The sequence below is a fragment of the Microchirus variegatus genome (genome assembly GCF_963457635.1).
Source record: "Microchirus variegatus genome assembly, chromosome: 12".
In the NCBI taxonomy this organism is placed as follows: domain Eukaryota; kingdom Metazoa; phylum Chordata; class Actinopteri; order Pleuronectiformes; family Soleidae; genus Microchirus; species Microchirus variegatus.
The window spans coordinates 15714481-15733191 of record NC_139813.1 but is presented as its reverse complement, the minus strand read 5'-3'; the positions used below and the strand labels follow the sequence as shown (position 1 = coordinate 15733191).

General features: G+C 42.0%; 1 protein-coding gene across 5 annotated transcripts in view; it reads right to left on the bottom strand.

The window, feature by feature from the left end:
* The window catches only part of eya4 (EYA transcriptional coactivator and phosphatase 4), a 46504-nt gene extending 36335 nt beyond the window's left edge, over window positions 1–10169 (bottom strand). For 4 of the 5 annotated variants that reach the window (XR_014592985.1, XM_083899236.1, XM_083899239.1 and 1 more), the window contains exons 1-2: window positions 9702–10169; window positions 6375–6435 (exon numbers count right to left, since the gene is read on the bottom strand). Coding sequence is in view for 4 of the 5 variants with exons in the window: in XM_083899236.1 (XP_083755362.1) it covers window positions 6375–6407 (33 nt within the window). In the remaining variant the exon portion in view is untranslated. The remainder of the gene's footprint in view (window positions 1–6374; window positions 6436–9701) is intronic. The other variant, XM_083899238.1, reaches the window with a different exon arrangement.
* Between the last annotated feature and the right edge of the window lie 8542 nt (window positions 10170–18711).

Genomic DNA, 18711 nt, shown 5'->3' with positions numbered 1-18711 from the left:
AATCCAGGAATCCCAATTTTTCCAATGATCATTTAGTATGTTTAGGTTTCAGACTAACGCTCAGACAAAACAAGTAATTATAAGATTTCATCGTGGGTGGTTTTGACATTTTGTATTATCCAGTAGAGAGGTTCCTTATAGCAGCCAAGCGTTAAACACACAAGTCAGAACAAAATTATGTAGTTAGTGTATTTGGACAAAAAAGAAACACTTAAAAGATAATGAAAACAGTCGTTAGTTTCAACTCCAGTGTGATTAAGTCAGTCATCGCAGAGACCCAGGTCACAGCCCATCTGGCCTCAGCGACCCCTGCTACCTCTCTGATCCTATACTGCCGAGAGAGAAATCCAATCTCCCCGCACAGCAGCAGAGGAAGCTCTCGCTGCAGGCAGGGCAGACATGTTCCTCTGTAACCAAAGCACAATTGTTGCAATTTCATTTCCTTCCCAGCAAAACGAGGAAATATGCTCCTTTTTTTTTGTTGTAACCAACGGCAGATGAGCAAAGCAGAGTGAACAAAAGGGAGGCTGTGTTATCAAGGGCCTGTGTTTCTGGAGGCTGCTTGGAACAAAGGATGAAATGTTTTACAACCCCACGACTGCTGCTGCTGCTGCTCCACTCATGTCAGTTTTTTGGAAATGCTTGAATTCCGTGTCATTACAGGTGTTTGCCACATTTAGCGGTGACGTGAATGTCCCTGACAAAAATGCGTTGGCTAATCAATTAAGGGTCGACTTGATTGGCTCCCAGAAGTTCTCCACTCAGATGACCTCAGCTGTCCCACACCGCAGAAAGTATATGTGTTAAACAGAGAAACACCTACACACGCACACACACAAGAGCTCATACTCTCACACAAAAACACACACATAGCAGACACTCAAGCACACATATCATGTGGTTTCCTGTCTGGTGCGTTCCTCTATGAAGCCCACGCTGGTTGCTCTGGGTTTCTAGATGGATTCTCCAGTCTGTTTTGGGGTGGGTGGGTGGGTGGGGGGTTTGACTCTGTCAGCCTGTGATCGGCTCACAGGAACGTCTGTGACCCGCTGACCTCACACCTAGCTGACTTTTCTCTGGCCAGACTCTCGCTCGGCTCTCTCTCCTGTACGATATGTTATAAATTATCCGAATCAAGGCAAGAGCTGAAAACAGTGTTGTTGAAAGGCAGATGTTTTGGTTTGTTTCGGCCTTGATTGCTCCGAGTTTCACAGAACTGAAAATATGGTGGGTAAATGTAATACTAAGACGCGGAGCACATTCTCAACAGCTGGTTATCTTATCCTAGCTTAGAGAGCAGACGCAATGGTAGTGTCCAAAGGGAGCAAAATCGTTTGTTTTTTTCTACAACCGACTCTATTGTCCTGCCTCTACTCACTCTTAAAGGTCCAGTGTGTAAGAATTAGTGACATCTAATCTTGAAAATGCAGAATGTAATGAACAGTAGACTCCTCCCTTACCCAACCATATCAGGAAACTACGGTGTCCTTCGCATACAAGAATGGATGCTGTTCTTCTTTGTTTCGGCTTCTAAACACTAGACACTCGGGCTGCAGCTATCGGATATTTTTGTAATCGAGTATTCAAACAATTATTTTTTGATTCATCGAGGACGCTAAACGCAAAATTATTATTATTTTTTTTTTTTAAAAACCCGATTACTCAATTGAGGAATAATTGGTAGAATATTCGATTACAAAACGATTCGTAAGCTACATTAAATCAGCTAACATCAATGTTTACGTTAGCGTGTGCGGGAAGCGTTAGCAACTGGATGCTTTCGGCTTAGATGCTGAATCATTGAGGACGTGTTGTGGTACGTCAGTTGTTGTTTGCAGTGGTTCCACTGCACCTTGTTGGCTTGTTTTACGCGTGAAATGGTCCCACACTTTGGACATTTTTTGCATTTTACGGGCTGTTTCAGTTGCCGTCATCACGGCAGCTGAAATCCGGATGTGTGTCTGCTAAAATGGTCCGTGTGGAACAATAATCCCTGCGCTGAACAGGCCGCGCGAGATAGGAATTAAGCGAATACTCACAGCAGAGTTTTTGCCTTGAGGAATTTTTGTAATCGTTGCAGCTCTACTAGACACATGCTCTGGCTTAGCAAAGTACAGTATATGTAAAGTACATATAAAGGCTATCAGCCACAGTGGAATCAATAATAATGGACATAATTTCATGAAAATACGACGTTTCCTAATTATACTTTCCCACCCACCCCTCAGTGCAGCTCAGAGGGAGGAGACAAGGAGTCTGAATGGCAGACTCTCCGAGCAACACTCAGCTGTCAACTAAACATAAATCGTACAAGAATCACTGTACACTAAGCTGAAATTGAAGTGCACCCTGGTGCCACGGCGAGGATGCCAACCTACGAAAGGGATGCCAGTGGGTAGCTGTTACACTCCGCACTCCAGTGATCCGTCCACATGCCTTGTCGCCGGGCAGACTCTCTATGACGCCAATGCAATCTTGGCAATCGGGGTTGGGTCGTGCTCGTATTTAGCTACTGCTGCTGCTGCATGTAACGTTGTGTGAATGTGTCTGTATGGGGTTGTAGGGGTGAAAGAGGGGTGCAACCCGATGCCTTTCCTCCTCTAACTCGGTCGCTCTCTTTCGCTCTGCCTGTCTCTCTATCACACACACACACACACACATGCACAAACACACATGCACAGAGTGGGACAGCTGCCATACTTAGGGCCTCTCCCAGTGCACCAGAGGAAAACGGCTATGACTAAAAGGGCCTTTTTCCCCCTCTTTTTTTTTCACACCCCCAAAAACTTAATCTTATTTTTTTTTTCTTCTGGTGGTCATATGTTTAAATATTGCGAGGCTCCCATGGGTCAACAAACTCCGCCGTCCCCCCACATTTTACTGCTTCACCACTAGGCTGACAGGCTGGAGACTTCAGTTCTGTCAAATCAAGAGTCATTGAGGGCAGTTCATATTTGTGTGTGCATACATAACGGCTAATGACTGCCTCTTTGTCGGATATTAGCTGAATTCATAGGCAAATCAATAGTAAAAGACCCAAACTTCATTTCTTCATCTTCATGGCTCAAAACAGGAATCACTTTTTCTCCGAAGCTAAATAAGTATGTGACAACAGGTGAAGTGAGACAGTTAAACAGGCTAAAAGTAGCATTACAGGGCCGACCACTGCTGGCCCTGTCTTGGGCTCCTTCCAGAGCTCCCCGAGGACCCCAGACGGCAGGCACAGAGGACGCCTGACCATAACCCAGATGATGTGCGATGGACGGGTTGGGAAAAGGGCGGGGCGGAGGAAGTAAGGGACAGAGTTGACTATAAAGAGTAGAGAGGAGGGGTGGGGGACGTATCAGGTGTCCACAGACAACTCCCCGAAACTTTGTGTGTGAGGTCTGCGCTGTTTTCTTAGTCACCCGAGACACGCCTATTTCATTGAAGCAGTGTGAGGAAAGAATTAACCACTTTCAGTTTAAATATTAAACTAGGGGCAAACCATTCAAAGGAAATTAATTACAACTGCTGCGCCAATTTGGCAAATTATAACCTTCGTTTTCAGTCGAGGGGAGGTAAATTCAATTTGTCGAAGGTGGCATTTTGTACTTAGCATTTAAAGTTCTGTTGTAATCAGATTGAGACAAAAAGTACACAGCTGCCGTAATTTGAAACGCAGCAGGAAGAAATATTAACTGTGAGCAAATGCTGATTAATTGTTATAATCTTGAATTTAGTTTTCAAGGCTGCACAAACGCACCGCCACCTATTCTGGATCATCTTTTTAAGCAGAAATGCCAAATGTTAATTGGTTTCACCTCCTCAGTTATGACATTTTATTATTCTCATGTGCTGTTAAACCAAATATCTGTGGGATGAGAACCGTTGACAGGGCAGAACAAAACATTTCAACACGTCAATTTGGGCTGTGGGAACGTGATCGTCGGGTTTCACAGATTTTTCGGACATTTTCTGCACTGAAAAAATAATCAAAAGTCGCATGAGTCTCGCATGACAGCTGGGCCTGGCAGCCAATTTCAAAACCTTTTTCTGTTATTGGGGATTTATCAAATATGAATAACTTAACACGAGATGACTTTAAAATTACCAATCATCTATACCAAATCAGAAATACACCAAATTATGTCTATGCATTAGGACAAATCTCAACTCTATCAGTTTATATGTCTGTGTAATAGGATTAAAACCTGCTCTGCCCTTGCTCTGGTCTCATTTCCAACCTGAACAATTAATCAATGCCTTTGGGCCAGAGCTCAAATTCACATTATAAATGATAGCGCTGCCCTATTTAAAGCAGGTGAAGTAATTGTGGAATATGGACATCAATATTTGATTTTTTTCAGATGGCAGCAGGACAAGATGGACGCTCTTGTCAAGCGTCCACCCCCCCCCCCCCCCCCGTCATCTCTGCTCCTTTTCTGCCTGTTGTCGCCGTGCGTTTGTGTTGTTTGTGTTCACCGCGCTGTGTAAGGCCTGCGTGAGTGACAGCTCTCCACCTGGGTCAGCTCGTAATCCAAGCCTGGGCGAGTCTGACGGAGCAACACAAAAAGCGGGAGAAAAACAACATACTTCATGTGCTCTGTCCCACTTGTGCTATTATTACTGTCGAGGCTGGCAGGTCAGAGGGAGGGAGAGAGAGAGAGAGAGAGAGATTGCTTGATGGAGGAGAAGGAGGAGGAGGAGGAGATGAAATTACACCTGTTCTGGTGGCTGACTAACGACTTTGAAATGCGAGCGGACCTCGCTCGCCGCCAAAATCATTTTCCCAACAATACGGCCTGATCTTTAAACAAGCAGAAGTGGGACGCTGCGCTGAGGTGACGCAGAGATGACCTGTTGTGCCGAGACACTGACGAACCCTCCTGCCGTGTTGTGCTTGTTTTGCGTGTGTGAGTGCGTGATCGATGACATGCTGTACGAGTCGGAGTGAGGCCAAAAAAAAACAACCTTAAAACAATAAAAGTCCATATGGATAATTATTGTGATAAATTTTTTGCTTGAGTAAAAGTTGAAGAACCAGTTTTTAAAATTCTTTATGGACAAAACACAAACCCTGCACTTCTGAGGACGTACATTTAATAGCACTTGTGTGTTGTGTCACATTAAGTGTTGCATCATCATAATGCGGATATATATTGACTCTTTGTTATATTTATTTTTTAATTTAATTATTTTGATTACAAGTTTAAAACTTAAAAACCAGTTTGATTTAAAAATAAATAAATACATTTAAAAAAAAATATACAGTACAGCCTCGGAGCACATCAGACCGACTAAAGCCTGTCCCACACTATGATAATTGGCCAGATTTGGGTCCAGCTCTGGCCCTTCCGACAATCCATGGTGCCTTTCCGATTTTAGCCTGATTGGAAGACAAATTATCCTGTATAGCGTAAGGGATTAACAGACGCGATATTAATGTCATTGGACGCATCACAAGTCTTCCCCTATTTCAAATCGTACGCGATTGAGGGCGCGGGCAGAACCCCGCAAGAACCAATGAGAGCGAGTTGATCGGGAAACGGATGTTTAAAAACATGATTCCGTCCCTTTTTTGCATTTCTCAGCAAAAAAATATCGCACACACATAACAGCTATTAAACTGTCTGTTTTTTTTTATATTCTGAAGTCACGTTAAATCACGCGTGTTTCTGTGAGATCCCAAATCCCTGGAATCCCCCGTCTGGTAATCGTTAGATTAAAGGCCAAGTGTGTGGTTTTACGTCATGACTGGATTGTGCTTTTCTAGGGATTATGGCATATGAATTCGGTTACAAAGTTTGTTGTGTCTGTTGTCCCATTAGAAAAAGTTGTGCTTCACTGTTGATGGAAGCAGATGTGACAAATCTGCTTAAGTGTGAGTGATGACAGCGGAGAAAGCGTCACAGATGAGCAGCACAGCGAGTGCTCAAACTCACATAACTAACAGTAAGAGAAATAATAATGAATAACGACATCATGTGTGTGTCTGTGAGAGGGTGTGAGCTCTTTGAAGGAACAGCTTGTCACATAATATTTGGATCCAGGATGATTTTTGGAAAAAGTGACAGAACTTACTTGAAGTTTTTTTTTTACACTTTGTTCGTCAGTAATTTGCCTGACTTACATGATCACACACACACTCTCACTAAGTTGTGGTCCCAAAATTGATGTCTATGTCCAAGTCTCATTCTCTGTGACTGCTACCATATGGTTACTGTACCCTCACTGAACCACATCTGCTGTGCATTAGCGCACACACACGCGCGTGCACACGCACACACAGACAACCATCGCTCTCCATTGCATCCATACCTCAGACTTGTGTGGCTGATACAAGGTATACACACACCCACCCACCCACACACACACAGTAGCCTTTAACTCACCATCTGTTCGTTGAGGTCCTGTGAGGCCTCCATGGCTTCTTTGCTTGTGATCCACCACACGCTTGAAGGGCAAAACAAAAGAGGAAATAAAATGTGGGTCAGCGGCAAACAAATGTTTACAAACTGTTTTTCCAGGGATGTTGGTGAACCTCAGGGGGTTCTGATGACAGATTTAATCATCAGCCCTCACATTCTGGATGAAACCACCCCATCATATACTGCGTATAATGTTTTTTTTGTTGTTGTTATGTCTCGCTGCATCTGTCGGGTTGGGTCTTCTGTCAGTGTGTTTATGTGTGAGCAACAGGAGCCTGAGGGAGGGAAGCAGCAGCGTTAACTTCAGCATATCATCTTCAGCCAAGGGTGAAGCTGAAGAGATAATTGCAGAAGTAAATATCAACAATGAAAATGGAGAAGTGTTAGCGATATGGCTGCTTGGCTGGCTCAGGACCACAGACACAGTGGCTGGCTAGTGTACGAAGACAGTGAGTGACCCAATTATTGCTAGACAAGGGACAGGTTGGTGGAGCGGCAGCGAGGGCCCCCCGAGGTTATTGTCTCCAATGCCCGATCATAAAAATAAAAAAAAAATGAAATGCAGGAATTACAATGTGACTAGTCCAACCCAAAACAATACGGGAACAATGGCATCATCCCCAACAGAAGCGGCACAAAATGGCCTCCTCTCTCTGCTGTAACGGCGCAGAGGCCGTCCCTGAGCGCTTTGACAGTCGAAACAAAAGCCTGGGCTGCGGAGACACGCACACTCGTGCAAACACAAAAGTCCTTCCCTGTCATTAGATCTGTGGTTCCCACCGAGTGTGGTAAGAGAGCAGCGCTGAACCATTTCCAGTTTTCCACCGTGAAAACCACATTTTTTTATGCCTTTGCTCTATTTCACCTCAGCTTAAGTAAGAATAATTGTTTTGGTTTTTTTTTTTTCTGCACCTGCCCTTTCAGGGAAGTAAAAACAAGCAACAAAGATGTTCCCTTCAGCGCGTTAAAGGTTAAATGTATAAGTATATAACAGGATAGTGTTGTCACATTAAAGGCACAATAACATTTACTCACTGTATTTTAAATAAGAAGTTTGGCCCAAACATGGATTATTGAGGATAAATCACTGGGCATTGTATGACTTTTTTTCAGTTAGTACAATGCAGTGTGTGTGTGTGTGTGTGTGTGTGTGTGTGGAGTTTTCTGGCTCGATCCTTTAAACTCACTGGCATCCTTTTAATTTTTCATAGCGTTCAGCTCCTCCTCGCCTGAAACCGAAGACAATAATGCATCTCTCAGGTGAATTGATTTGTGCCAAACCCTCCTCCCTGACCCCTTCTCTCTCTCTCTCTCTCTCTCTCTCTCTGTCCCTCTCTCCCTCTTTCTCTCTCTCTCTCTGTCTCACCTTTGTGGAGGACAGAATCAGCCATCTATCTTCTATTGCATTTCACTCTCTCCTAATTCGATTATAACGTGGACGCAATGAAGCGTTAAAACACCTAGAAACTGTGCCATTATTCTACGAGCACGGAGGGGATTTGTGTCACTTTTGGGCTCAATAAAGTGTTTATAAGTTATGTGGCCTGCTATAAATGTGTATATTAGTTTAAATTGCGTGTCATAAATGAAATGGGACACTCCAAAATACAGGGTTCATCCCCTCTGATACTTAAATTGTAAATTAAATGAATTGCCAACTGCTTTGCCCACCTATTGTGAGTTGTGTGTCCTAGTGCACAAGAGGACCCTGCAGTTATCTGACACTGCGCAAGTGAATCAATAACGCCTGCCATTTCCTTCAGCGTCCCTGCAGAGAGAATTATATTTCTCACTATGGCTATTGACAGCGACCTAAGAGACACATATGGGACAGCGGAGGAGTGGAAAAGTGGACTGTGCTGCGGCGATTTCACGCTATAAAAGCCAGAGAGAGAGAGAGGGAGAGAAAAGTGCAGAACTAACCGCAGAGTGACTGCACAGGTGGCACCGAAACGTACAAATAACCACGTTTTAACAATGACATTTACGCACCAAGTCGTATTTTTTTGGTGACACGGTTATAAACGTGTCTTTAAGTCTGGGTTTAAACTGGACGCGCGCACACTTTATAAGTGGGAATAATAATAATATATATATTTTTAAATGTTAACAAATATTAAACCAAACCCACAAAGAGTCAGAAATATACGAAATAAAGCAGGATCATGATTCCATCTTCCTTATTATTGAATCAAAAATATTTATAGATTTTGTAGATTTGTTTATTGAATGTATTAAAAGGCAGGGTTTTACTAATGCAAACATAAAATTAGGCTAATAAATAACGCACATTATGGATGAAATAATAATTTAATGGAGCAAATAATAATAATAATAAGATAATTGTTTGTTTTTGAAGCATCTCATATATTTTATAGGACAGCAAACGTCAATCCCATGTAATATTCGTCACACACATCATGATGCGAACATTACGTTTATTTGTTTTTATTTACTATATAAAAAAAAATCATAATAATGTCGGATATAAATTAATTTTCAGGCTCTATCTATATGGACGCACGGCTGCGTCATTTTACGCACACATCTCCATCAACCACATTGCGCGCGCTCACCTTTTACGCATTAATGCGCGTTGATTAAGTATGAGTCCGCCGTGTGAAATCTAATCTGTGTGGATTACGGAGCGCACTAGGGCCCTATCAGATTTTTGAGTCGACGCGTAACTTGTCATGTTGTTAGGGGGCAGGCCAATGGACGGAAGCCCCGAGAGCCCCGGCCGTGGCACCGGATTCCTATTTCCCCTACATATCAAATATAAACACAAACTCCACGTGGGACGCGTCGGGGGGAAGACATGGGGGGAGAGAAAACCCGTGGACGCACCGTGGACGATCCACGAATGAAATCGGAATAAAAACATGTGGATGTGACACTGATCTGCCATCATCAAGTGACAATATTGTTTTTTTTATTAAGAAAAAAACCTAATAACACCAATTACATATATATGTATGTATATATGAATGGAGCTGACTGACGTTATATAATAATATTGATAGATTATGACATTGAAGTGTTAATTAGTAGATTAATACACCCATATTAAGTAAATTTGGGTTGTTTTATCCTATTAAATATGAGTCAATATTGGCGTGACAGTTACTACAAAGGCTCGCGTAAATAAACACATTATATTACAGTATCTCATATTTATTATATCACAGTAATAATTTGAGTTTTGCACACTTTGATTCAAAGTCACTGGCATCAGAGTTATAATCCAAACAGAACCCATGTGAAAATAGAAGAAACAAAGAGAGATCCTACCTGTGCGTAAAAACGATTTTTCGTCCCTGAGAGAAACCAGCTCCTTCACTTCATCATCACCACCGTCATCGTCATCATCTTCATCATCATCATCATCATCTTCAAGTGCAGCAGCAGCAGCAGCAGCAATAGCGTGTGGTCGACGCACAGCTCTCCCTGCTGTCTGCAGCCTGTCACTGACCAAAGCACCAACCAACGCTCTTCTTCTTCTCCTTCTTCTTCTTCTTCTTCAGCCGCTGCTGGCCATGAGCAGCAACTCAACTCAGAAACAACACAGAAGGGTAGGAAAAAAAAGAAAGAAAAACAAAACAAAAACACAGCACGAAGTGGATGAGTTTCGTCACGCTCGTCGTTTCACACACACAACGTTACAAAGTCAAGTGTGCGTCCCCGGGACTCGCTCTCGCGGTGAACGCGGCGCCTCCCACATGCGCACGAAACACCATTGTGTTTTTTTTTTTTACAGTCCGCGTCCAAGAGTTGGAGCACCAGGCTGTTTCACTGACTTTAACACACCACTCAACTTTCAGGACTGAGCAGCGCGCGTCCGTGCGCATGCGCTCAGCTGCCATGCGGACACAGCGGGCAAGTTTCCAGGAGGATGTAAAAAAATCTATCTATCTATCTATCTATCTATCTATCTATCTATCTATCTATCTATCTATCTATCTATCTATCTATCTATCTATCTATCTATCTATCTATCTATCTATCTATCTATCTATCTATCTATCTATCTATCTATCTATCTAGTTACTGTAATTGAGTGGGGTTTTTGTGCCATTGTACTTTTGCCATTGTTTTTAAGTACTTCACTTTGCTACGTTTTAAATTACATCAGATACTGAGTAAAAACAATAAAAAAGAAAAGACTGGCCTGAATAAAAATATAAATACATTCATGCACCAAGTAAAAGTACCAGTATTTTGATGACATTTTACTAACGTACAAAAGTAAAAAATACTGGTCTAAAAATGTACTCAAGTTAAAATTAAAAATTACTCAGAGTAAAAGTTATTTTTTTTTTATCTATCTATCTATCTATCAATCTATCTATAGATAGAAAACCCCTTTATTGGGAAAGGGTTTTTCAGAAGCAAATTGTTCCAGGTAGAACCCTCAGCCCTTATTGAAGGACCATTTTGGAACCTTTATTTCTAAGAGTCTATCTATCTAGCTACATAATAACATAAAAACACCTTTGTTTGGCTAACCCCAATAAATTAAATCTGGTGCAAAGCTGAGGTTTCCTCTCATATAATGACACATATTAAACCTGCAGTTTACAGGCGGTTTTTACTGCCTAAAGTTAAAAATTCAATTCGACACTATTACACATAATAGCTTTGCTATTCCAAGAGTCGCTCCAGGGCACGAAGCGTGTGCACGCGTCAGAGCAGACGCGATGACAGGACTACAAGGTCACAGACAGACGGATGGACAGAGAACGCAGACAATTACGCACACACTGAGCTCAGAAAACAAAAACACATCTGTAATATGAAAACATGTTGTGAGCAAGTAATCAGACATCGCCGTGTGGGAGCAAACAAATGACAGGTATAACCTCCGGAGTGTCGTTTATTAAAACGTGGAATGTTTGTTATGGATTCAGTGACTGGATATGGACCAGTGGCTCTTTTACCGTGCTGTCATTAATTTAGGATGATGATGTCAGCAGCCTTACTCAGTGTTTGTTGTTTTAGAGATTCTGACAGACAGAGGGACAGGTGTGTGCTGCTATTCTTCTTATTCATGTGGACAGCCAAAGCAAATCCCCAACTCTAACCATAACCAGGTAATACCTGACATAGAAAAGGTCCCAAATACACACCATTACACACGCACGAAAAACACAAATTTATTTGTTTCTGTGATTTTTGGTGCTGTTATGGAGAATGAAAATAGCTTGAGTTTCCCCTGGCATCACTCACTCACTCACTGTACACAAACACAGCAGTGGCTGGCAGACACAGAGAGAATGAGTTACTTGCATACAAACGGAACAAAATAAAAACAAGAGGAGAATCAGAGAAAAGAAGGAAGCTGACATATTCGTTTTCCCCTCCCTTTCATCTTCCTGTCCCTTCATTTTCCTTTTGTTTCGTCGGCTGCCAACAGAAAATACATGGATGCAGACAGTGGTGTAGTGTGGTCTACGGGTTGCCAAACCTGCAGCACAATAACCTACAAAAAAAGTAGACAATTTTATTATATTTCGTGTTTTTAATGAAAATGACAGTCATCTCTACTCTTTATTTGCAAAAAACAAATTACATGAGTATAATTTCTGTCAAAAAACAGAGTTGATACAGAGTTGATACAGTTGATGAAGTTTGGGGTCACCTATACACATTTTGGGGGTTTTCCATTAAAAGTCACACTTTTATTCATCAAAAGAGTTGCAAAAATGAATAGAAAATATAGTCAAGACATTGACAAGATTAGAAATAAGGATTTTTGTTCAAAATAGTCATTTTTGAAAACATTTTGTTAGCAAAACTGTTTTCAGCTGTGCTAACATCATTGCACAAGGGTTTTCTAATTGTCCAATAGCCTTCTAGCACGATTAGCAAACACAATGTACCATTAGAACACTGGAGAGGTGGTTGCCGGAAATGGGCCTCTATACACCTATGTACATATTTCATTAAAAACCAGACATTTGCAGCCAGAATTTGCATAGAGTGCATTTCTGATTCATTTAATGTTATATTCATTGAAAAATAAAGTGCTTCCTTCAAAAATAAGGACATTTCTAAGTGACCCCAAACTTTTGAATGGTAGTGTACGTATGAATGCCCATTTTTAAGTGAAATCCTGGCCTTTGTAGTGGGTATATACGCCATATACCTGCGTATCACATAGACTACACCACTGGATGCAGATTTGTGTCACGTGACCCCTTCACAGATTCTCACTGTCCTGGTGCAAAAGAAGCTAGAAGTGTTTTGGGATTTTGTGCATGAGAGGAGGATGTCCTCCAAATGAAAGGAAAAGATCTATTAATTTTTGTCCAGGCCTTTGCACGAAGTCGTTTCTGATATACGTGAGATCCACATGGTTTGTCCAAACCACATCAAATCACTTTTCAAAGATACGTCAGCTTTATGAAGTGACAGTGTTACAAAATGACTTGGGGAAAAGATTAAAGTTAATTTAAAATAATATTTTTCGGGAGACATTTTGTGGTCTGGGGTTGAAACGACTGCTTTGTTAAAGTTAGCGAAGCTTCGTCATCACGGTTACAATAATAAGTGCGTGGTTACTGTTCGGGATTGATTGTGGTCATGCTCGAAAGAGAAAAGTATTGACTGTCGGGGTGGAAACGGGACAGAAACAGAGGTCTACTGTGTTGAAGTGTAATATTTCACTGAGTGCTGCGACAAGGACATGATCCCTATCTGGCTTCCCATTCCTTTGAAAGTAAATCTTTTCCTTTTCAATGTGAAGATGATCAAGCGTAAGATTAAGAAATTCTTCATCAAATCAAGGCATTTTGCAATGCATCCTTTTTTCCTCACATAGGCCCGTTTAAGAATGTGTAATATTGGAACATCTGACATTAACAGTGCATGAGGACCACACATTAGGTAGAAGCCCTGCTTTCCAACTGCTTTTTTGTTTGTTTTTTGGTCATTTATGATGTTGGAACTTTTCAGGATAAGCACTGCAAAGTCATATGATGCCCAGCACATGATGCGCAGGCACCACATTACATGGTGAATGATGTACGTGTGTTTTGGCGCCTCATTGGGAGGGTCGGATTCAAACCCTTGGCCGAGCCATGTGGGCAGGCACTGACATAGCAAACTGTAGCCACACACAGAGAGTTATAGTCACTTAACTTAGGTAAAATTATGTCCTTTGATGTCCATTGTTATACTCTTAGAAATAAGGGTTCCAAAGGGGTCCTTCTACAAGGGCTGAGGTTCTACCTGGAACCATTGGCTTCTGAAAAACCCTTTCCCGAAGAAAGGGTTTTTCAAGGGTTCTTGGTAACACTAATGGTTCCAGTAAGAACCATTTTGATCCAGAGAACCCTTTAAAATCCCTTTCCCGAATAAAGGGTTATAAAAGGGTTCTTGGTGGAACCCTCAAAAAGGGTTCTCCTATGAGGACAACCCGAAGAACCTTATATGGTTCTACTTAGCACTTTTATTTCTAAGAGTACAGTGATAGTTTTGTGCTAAACAGGTAAGTAACAAATCCACTTACATTCAGGTACAATAAAATTTGCATATAGTGCAAAAAGGTTACAGTTACTGTACCACCAACATTTGGGTCTTACAAAATTTGAGGTAACAATATGAACAACATTAAGGTGCAATTGCCACAATAGGCTATTTTTGCAGAAATATAAGTAACAGTACCAATAATATTAAGGTACAATTGGTACAGTTGGCTGTTAGTGCAAAATATTCTGGTACATACATAGGCTGCGTACAATTACAGCTGTACTAGTATTTGCCAAAAAGGGACGCAAAGTATCACAAAGTGTCGCAAAGTGCCAGAAATAGGCGAAGCTACGGTTTTATTGTCTTTTTAATAATACATTCATTATTTATGGGTTAATGAGCCGCAAGCCGGTCCAAATTGCTTGAAGGGCCTGATCTGGCCTTAAGTTGAATAGCCTTGTCCTATTCGCTCTGGTCCATATTCCATAAACACGTGTATCCCTCTATGCAGAAAGTTAAAGTGTTCAGGTATTTGAGTAAAAGAAGCCACGGCCGCACCACAAACAGTTTTGGATGTAGTCTCAATTTAATTTTCTGACAATGAAAATGTATTAAACAAATGAAACATATACAACATGGACATACAAACATCTCTTCTTCCCTGGCACATCACAGAGGACTCAATGCAGGAGACGCACCCTTAAACTCAGTTTAAGTTTAAACTCAAACGAAGTCAGGAGGGACTGTAGGAAAGATATGATATAAATCTTCTTTAGTAAGAGTAAGGACCCATACACACAACGACAGTCTGCAAAAGTATTTGCACCATCAGCTTTTTTTTATCCCCACAAAACTGGCATTTTGGGAGCATTAAAACACCAATCTTGGAATTTTCCCTTGTATACAACCCATATTATGCAACTTTGGGAACATTATGATGTCATAGCCCCACCTCTCCAATCTGACCCTTGACCCTGCTAGCTTGACATAGTTGCTCCATGTCTTCTTCTTTGGCTTTGGTGCATTTCTGTGTAGTTCTATGGTTACAGCACCACATACAGGCCTGGCATACACACTACACCTTTTAGAGTTGAACACATTTATTGAAACAATGCTGTGTTTATAGAACACGAAGAGATCGTACAGGGAAAAGTTCTGTTCGTAAGACCTAACCCCGCTGTGTCTGCGTCCTTCTCCTTCCCCCTTAAGCCCAATTTATACTTCTGCGTAAAGTGCTCTGCGTAGGCTACGTAGAGACTCTGCGTCGACGCAGAGCCTGTCGAAGAGCCTCTGCGTCGTCTCCGGGTGCACGAAATATTTTTTAAGTGTCCGTCACTCCGTCAAGGGACAACGGAGACGGCAAGAGCTGCGATTGGTCCTCAGGACAGGCTGAGCGAAGCTGCTCTGTGCCGGCTCTCAGTGCGCTCCGGGCGTCCTGACAGAGGCGGAGCTGATCCCCGCCGATAACGCCGCTGCCGAACTATAAATACGTCATATCTTAATACACACAGCACATGTTTAGACCCTAAATGGCCAATTTCTCGCCTCAAATTATCTTAAAACTGCGTTCCGTCACACAGAAAAGTGAGAAACGGCCACTGTTTCAACAACAGTCTTTCTCTCTCTTTCTTACTCGGACGCCATTGCTCACTGTAGCCAGAAGCACAACAACCTTGCGCAGCGACCCCTGCTGATCGGGCGGGAAATTGCAGCGAGTGTCCGTTCCACGACGCAGAAGTATAAATGCTCGAGGCGTCTCCGTGGTGACGCAGACGGATAACGCATACGCAGTCGGAGAAGTATAATGTGGCCTTCAGACTCGAGGCCTATCGCTGAACCCCCCCCCCGCCGCTGAGTGATTGACACATTCTGGCAGAATAAATTAAAACCTCAAGCTGTGACAGAGCCCGAAATAGCGGGAAGCTGTCGCTGACCTGCAGTCTCTAGTGCCGCATGTCAGTGGGCTTAAAAAACTTGGCAGAACATTCTGCACAAAGGAAGCATGTAGGCCTACCTACAGGTGTTTGTGTGCGTTTCTGGATGTGTGTGGAAGTGAGCGTGTCTGCGTGTCTTAGCACGTGTGAACAAGCGCCGGTGTATGCCGACATTTGTGTTTACCGAATCATGTGAAAGTACTCTGACAGTAGCAGATATTTTTTTGGCCAGCTGTTCTTCGGAGGGTGACGCTCAGGTGTGTGTGTGTGTGAAGGGAGGACCACTAAGCCCTAAGATGTTTAGTGGTAGGACTCTAGGTACCGTTGCCAAGTCACAGAACTCCTGGTTCTTGCCAAGCAGGGGGGTGGGGGGTGGGGGGGGGGGTGGCTGGGCAAGAGAAAATACCATTCAGATGGCCGGTATTTATAGATATGTGAGGAACTTGTGCTGAGGCTGGGCCGAGGTGCTGACGAAGTAAAACGAGAGGACGCTTCCAGAAGTCGAGTGTCAGGGCACGCAGATAAAAATACTCGGTGAAAGATGGGCCTGGTCATTAGTGGCGCGGTCTGGCATGCGACATGGCAGCATTTCAGAGGGTGATTTATGATTATTACTACAGCTAACCTATACCTCTCCCTTTCCTGCCCCCCCCCCACCCTCCTTCCCAAATTGGTTCGCTAAATGGAATGGCGCATGGGGTTTATTTCTGGGCCTGAGCACTAGGGGAGAAAAAAAAGACTCTGGCAAAGTGCCATTATAGTTGAGTTTCAGATTTTACCCCCGAAATGTTGAAAGAAAAGCAAAAGCAAAATTAAAAAGAGATAACATCACTGGTGATTAAGATGCCGTTACATGACCCAAAAGCATGCCACTTTAATATTTCTGTCAGCTGAGAGGATATATACGTAATGACGTGTCAATCAATCAGTCAATCAAACATATTGACACACAGACGGTGGTAGAATGTAGTGGGCGACTAATGAGCTCATTTTCAGGCGGCCGTCTTCTGTAATTGCTGCATCGAGCTGCCACAGGGAGGAACAAAGGAACTTAACACGTTGTAAATTCCTCTCGTGTCCTGCCAAGAATCGTACATCTCTCCCCCCCACACACCGAGGTTGTTATAGTTTTTAAATGTTCATTATATATATTTTTATTTAGTTTTTCACTTTGCTTTTTTGGTAACGCTTTGCATTATGGAACACATATTCACCATTAACTACACTCTTAGAATTAAGGGTTCCAAAAGTGTTCTTCTACAAGGGCTGAAGTTCTACTTGGAACCATTTGTTTTTCCAAGGGTTCTTGGTAACACTAATGGTTCCACTAAGAACCATTTTGATCCAGAGAAACCTTTAACACCCCTTTCCTAAATAAAGGGGTTTAAAAGGGTTCTTGGTAACACTAAGGGTTCGCAAAAGGGTTCTCCTATGAGGAGAAGCCGAAGAACCTTATATAGAACCTTTATTTCTAAGAGTGTAGGTGCTATATATATAAGTGTATATAAAGTTGCATATAGCCCTTTATTAGTAATCATTAAGCATGTATTAACACCTTATTCTACATAACCTTATACCTCTATTACGACATGAATTGCAATTTTTCCTACATAAGGTGATAATATTTACTAATAAAGGGCGAGTATGCAACTTATATACATGTTAGTAAGCATCTAGTTAATGGTGAATATGTGTTCCCTATTCTAGAGTGTTATCGCTTTTTTTTTTTTTTTCAGTTTAGCTTTAGTTCATTCAACAAATGATGTTGTAGTTTTAGTTTAGTTTTTATTTTGATTAATTGACTAGTTCCAGTTTATTTTTTTTTATTTAGTCTTAGTCTTATCTTTTCAGGTATTAAGAGAAAGCCTTGACTTGTAGATGCTAAAAAAGGATGAAAGTATGTGTGACACCAAATTATGGATTATCATATACCCTTTATTTCATGCTCTTTAACCTTTAACACCTGCAGTTAAATCAAAAGTAAAACTTCAAATGGACTGTATTCCAGAATTAAGTTTTGGAAAAACGAACACGAAGATGAATTTATCTACAATTCAGTCTTTGTTCATTGTAGTTTTTGTTTTGATGTCAGTTAATTATTTTTTTTTTTTACTGTAGTTTTAGTTTTAGACTTAGTTTTTGTTAACTTTAATAACCCTGCACCCCACTGACTCATTAAGACAGTTACAGCAAAAATTATGCATCTGACTGTATCTGATTGTGCAAAATCGGATTTTCAGATATTCAATTACTCTCAAAACCTGTTTGAGTTTCTTCAGATTGAGACGTACACTGTATAACATTAAAAAAAAAAGTTTGACCCTTAAAAGTGATTGCCGGTATTAGCCATGTGACTTCTTTAGGCCATGACTGGAGCGATATATTATCTAACGGACATGACGAATGTCTTCTCCTCCTCAGTTGAAATAGTGTACATTGAATATCAAGTCCAGATTTAGACTTGTATAGTGTTTCACAGACAGGAAAGCTTGTGTGTGGGTGAACGCTGTGTTATTACGCATAAATGCAGCCCGTTCTCTCCAAGTGTCTGCAGCGGCGCAGAGTGTCCCGCTGAATTCCTTCCCAGTCTTTTATCCCTCAAGGCAAATGATGGAGCATATGTCCGAAGCCGGCGAGATGATGATCAAGTGTGTGTGAGAACAGTGGAGGGGGATGTGTGCATCCTATAGAAAGTGATGTGTACGCTGTGTGCATGTGTCTGTGAGGGGGCTGAGGGGGCAACACAATTAGTTTACCATCAGCTGTGCTCTCGCTCCGCTTTGGTGTCCAGTATTTCTTCCAGCTCCCCTCCATCTAATGGCAGCTCGGGGCAATTTTACTGCACCACCCTTGGGAGGCTACTGTGGCCAGATCCAGAACACTTGGCTTTATGTGGA